Source organism: Mirounga angustirostris, unplaced genomic scaffold (genome assembly GCF_029215605.1).
Source record: "Mirounga angustirostris isolate CCGP_5_RB_7025 unplaced genomic scaffold, mMirAng1.0.hap1 SCAF_13, whole genome shotgun sequence".
NCBI lineage: Eukaryota > Metazoa > Chordata > Mammalia > Carnivora > Phocidae > Mirounga > Mirounga angustirostris.
Window position 1 is genome coordinate 58,910,513 of NW_026991721.1, and position 4,354 is coordinate 58,914,866.

Consider the following 4,354-nt stretch of genomic DNA (forward strand, 5'->3'; position numbering starts at 1 on the left):
AGAATTGTATTGTCACTTCATTGAAGAAAATTGTCCTTTTACATGTGAATTATATCAGTGAAAATAATTTAAACCAGGAGATTTCAAGTTGCTATCAATTAAAGTCTGAGAATAAAGTCAACAGACAGGGAAGAAAAGAGAATTATGAGACACAGAAAAGCCACATATATGATAGCATTTGAGCTTCCATATCCACCTGTGACTGAAATAGTATTTCTCTGGCCACATGGTTTTTTTTGGGGGGGAGGGGTGGCAAGTGGGGGGTAGTTTAAGGCAATGTTAGTTGGCTTCTTTGTCATATACAACCAAACTACACTAATACAGGGAAGCAAAACCATTCCTTTGTTTTGGTTAACCCAGCTGGTGGCATTTAAGAGTAAGGCCAAATATATTGGTATATATCGTTGAAAACAAATAAATCCATAGTCGTGATGATGTGGAAATGCAGATTAGCCAAAAGTTAAGGATGTGGAATGGACTGCCTTAGTAGGGTGTTTTAGTGTTTGGGACAGGGACTAAGTGAATATTGGTAACGTATTTGACAAGTGGACATAAGAGAGGACACAATATAGTGGGTGAATAGTAGGTTATATTTTAGATATTCTGGGCTTTTGGTTAGTGTTTCTTCTTCTTTGTTTATTATATTAGCCTGTATACATGATTAGAGACCATAGATCGTGATTAGATTATATAAAGTTTGGGAGCAACAGCACCTGCATGTGAGCTGAAATTTAAGAAGTGGAAGAGGTTACGTAAAGGCAGTGTATGGAGCAGAACTTTGCTATATATAAACTATGTATTCTGCAAATAGAGATAGTTTTACTTCTTTCCAATATAAATGCTTTTTATTTCTTTTTCTTGCCTAATTGCCTTGACTGGAACCTCTAGTACCACTTATTTATTTTTTTTAAAGCTTTTATTTATTTATTTGACAGAGAGAGAGAGAGCACAGGCAGGGGGAGTGGCAGGCAGAGGCAGAGGGAGAAGCAAGCTCCCCTCAGAGCAGGGGGAGCCTGATGTGGGACTAGATCCCAGGACCCTGGGATCATGACCTGAGCCGAAGGCAGTCGCTTAACCAACTGAGCCACCCAGGCGCCCTCTAGTACCACTTTAAATAGAAGTAGTAGGAGTAGACATTCTTGTCTTGTACCTAAGCTCAGGGAAAAATCATTAGGTTTTTCATCATAAGGATGATGTTAGCTATGAGTTTTTCATAGATGCCCTTTATCAGGCTAAGGAAGTTCCCCTCTATCCCTGGTGGGTTGTTATTATTCCTTTTTTGAATTGTTTTTATCATGAAGGGATGTTGAATTTTGTCAAATTTTTCCCCTGTGTCTATTAATATCATCACGTGGTTTTTACCTTTATTCTATTAATAACAATGAATTACATTAATTGCTTTTCTTATGTTAAACCAACCTTACATTTCTGTGATAAATCCCATTTGACCATGGTGTATATATACTCTTTCATATTTTGCTGAATTCAGTTTTTTAATATTTTGTTGAAGTTTACATCTATATTCATAAGAAATACTGGCCTGTAGTTCACTTTTCTTGTGATGCCTTTGTCTAGTTTTAGCATCAGAGTAGTACTGGCCTCATAGAATGAGTCAGGTATTGTAACCTCTCTTTCTATTTTTTGGAAGAATTTGTAAAGTGTTTCTATTATTTCCTCTTTAAACCTTTAGCAGAATTCACCAGTGAAGCCATCTGGACCTGACTTCTTTGCAGGAAGTTCTTGATTTCCAATCTAATCACTACATGTTTTAGGACTATTCAGATTTTCTATTACTTCTTGAATCAGTATTGGTAGTTTCTGTGTTTCTAGGAATTTGTCCATTTCATGTGGATTATCTAATTTGTTGGCCTACAATTGCTCACAGTCTTTATATTCCTATTAATTTTTGTAAAAGTCGGCAGTAATGTCTTCCCTTTAATTCCTGATTTTAAGATTTTTTTAAACTTTATTTTTGAAAGAGAGGGAGAGCGAGAGAAGGAGAGAAAGAGAGAGAGCATGCAAGCAGGAGGAAGGACAAAGGGAGAAGCAGACTCAGACTCCCTGTTGAGCAAGGAGCCTGAGGCGGGACTCAATCCTAGGACCCTGGGATCATGACCTGAGCCGAAGGCAGACACTTAACCAACTGAGGCACCCAGGTGCCCTCATTCCTGATTTTAATAACTTGTCTTCTCTGTTTTTTTCATGGTATGTCTGCATAAAAACTTGTCAATTTTGTTGATATTTTCAATTAGTTCACTTTTGATTTCTCTGATGTTCTCTAGTGTTTTTCTATTCTTTCTTTCATTAATCCTGCTCTAATCTTTCTATACTCCTTGACTCATGTTTTCTCTCTTCTTCCTAGGACATGAGTGGAATCATGAAATGGTATGTATGATAGGTGACCAGGAATGGTGCTTTTATGTTATGAAGAAAGGTTTGTAGCCATAAGAGTGTTCTGATGGTCAATTAGAATAAAAAATATTCCAAATCAGGGAAATTTGGATGTAGTATTATTTTAAATTTCTGATCATTGACAAAGGATTTAAGTGTTCCCTATCTAAGGAGAATAGACCAGATTCTATGGCAGTGAATTCAGTGGTTGGAGTTCACAAAATTAGGGATGGTAAAGGTAATAAGGATCACGGATTTCACTATTCGACTCTTGTGACTTCACTTTGTCCTTGCTCTCAATTCTGTATTCCATAGGTGCCTATCCTATCACATGGAAGACTTCATCAAGCCCTAAAATAGGTTATAGGGGCAGCTCCTTTATATTTACTTTGCTTACACGGAAATATAAAAGACCAGGTCATTCTACAAGGTTCTGTTTAGTTTTCCAAAAACAAACCTGAACCTCAGGGTTAGTGACATTGACCTTGGTGCCATAACTAATCTCTTCCTAGTCACACGTGTTAGAAACTTACATGAGAAAGTGTAGTTCTTGTGGCTTAAGTTGCTAATCCACCTGACAGAATTAAATTCCTTACAAACACATGAAATTCTAACCATTTGTAGTTCAGTGGTCATAACTTCTCCTTTGCCAAGTGTTTTTAACTTTTTTCCAGAGCACCTGAAATCTCAAATGTTATTTGTGGGTCACATCACTGGGTTTCAGGCTTTGGACTAAGGCACAAACTCACAGGCTCTCAAAAAGAGACTTATGGTTCTCACATTATAGCTAGGATCTGTAGCCTCACTACTTACTGATCTATCTGCCTGGGAAGACATATCTATGGCCTCCATGAAAGACCACTGTGATGACTTTACCACATATTGCATACCTTTTTTAGAGGTAGCAAAGGCTTTTTCTACATGTTATTTCATTGAATTTTCTATTATGTCCATGAGGTATCAAGAAAAATGTTAATTATTCCATTTTTCAAAGAATAAACTGTTTATTTAAGGTGAAGACATTCCCAAGGTTACAAATAGTAAATGAGAAGGTAGACATGAGCACATTTCTTCTGGCTTCAGCATCAGGACTCTCCCTTCTTCCCAACTCAGGCTTCTCAGGGAGGAGGGTTCAGGTGCATCAGTGGCATGGAAGGAGAGAGAAAGGCAGTTGTATTGGAAGGGTACAAGGTAAGAGATGTAGGGTTAACGTTTTTGTCATGCCTAGGAGTGAGATCTGGACACTGAAGAAGCCAAAAACTGTTTCCAAAAGACTGAAGAGTGTATTCCACGCTCCAGATCTGAGCACAATGCTGCGCATGTGTAGAGGTGAGGAGAACCAGGATGGGAGGGTGGATGTGGGACTCCTGTGGAGTCAGCAACTAAATTGGGGAGCTGGTATAGTTTCAAAGAGAGGATAGAAAGGAGGAGGGTATTCAGAGAAGGAGGGATATTGCTGAGAGAGATGTGGTTATATCTAAGGGGGAATGGCAAGGTGCCTAGTTCATCATCTCTTTCACCAGTTCATAGCCTCACAGGGCTCCCCTCTGCTGGCCCTACTCCAGAGAAGAGATAGGTATTGGTGCTTAATCATTTGCTTCCAGTTAACATCACTGAATCTCTTATCGTTTCAGAGCTAACACATGTCCAGTGCTACTGGGGTAAGAAAAAGTTACTGGTTCTTTAAATCCCTGTGTTCTACTCCCCTTTCAGAAACTTGTGATTTCAATGTGATTTCATGACCTTAGCTCCATGTGTTTATATATATAATATTATATATTTCTATATATATTTTAGAATATATATATATATGAAATACATTTCTCCAGTGTTTTACCCCCTCCCCAATCCATCAATACAAGCTCTACCTAGTCACTTCCCACTTTCCCTCTTCACAATGTCACCAGATAAACCTATCCTATATTTTTCACCTGATCTTACAATTTTTATTTTTTTTCTGCAG

The 4,354-nt window shown here is 38.0% G+C and overlaps 1 protein-coding gene across 6 annotated transcripts in view; it reads left to right on the plus strand.

Moving 5' to 3' along the window:
- Positions 1–4,354, plus strand: part of LOC123857439 (E3 ubiquitin-protein ligase TRIM34) — a 40,737-nt gene that overhangs the window by 12,615 nt on the left and 23,768 nt on the right. For all 6 annotated transcript variants that reach the window (XR_010406996.1, XM_064577032.1, XM_064577029.1 and 3 more), the window contains 3 exons: positions 2,363–2,385; positions 3,620–3,720; positions 4,026–4,052. Coding sequence is in view for 5 of the 6 variants with exons in the window: in XM_064577032.1 (XP_064433102.1) it covers positions 2,363–2,385; positions 3,620–3,720; positions 4,026–4,052 (151 nt within the window). In the remaining variant the exon portion in view is untranslated. The remainder of the gene's footprint in view (positions 1–2,362; positions 2,386–3,619; positions 3,721–4,025; positions 4,053–4,354) is intronic.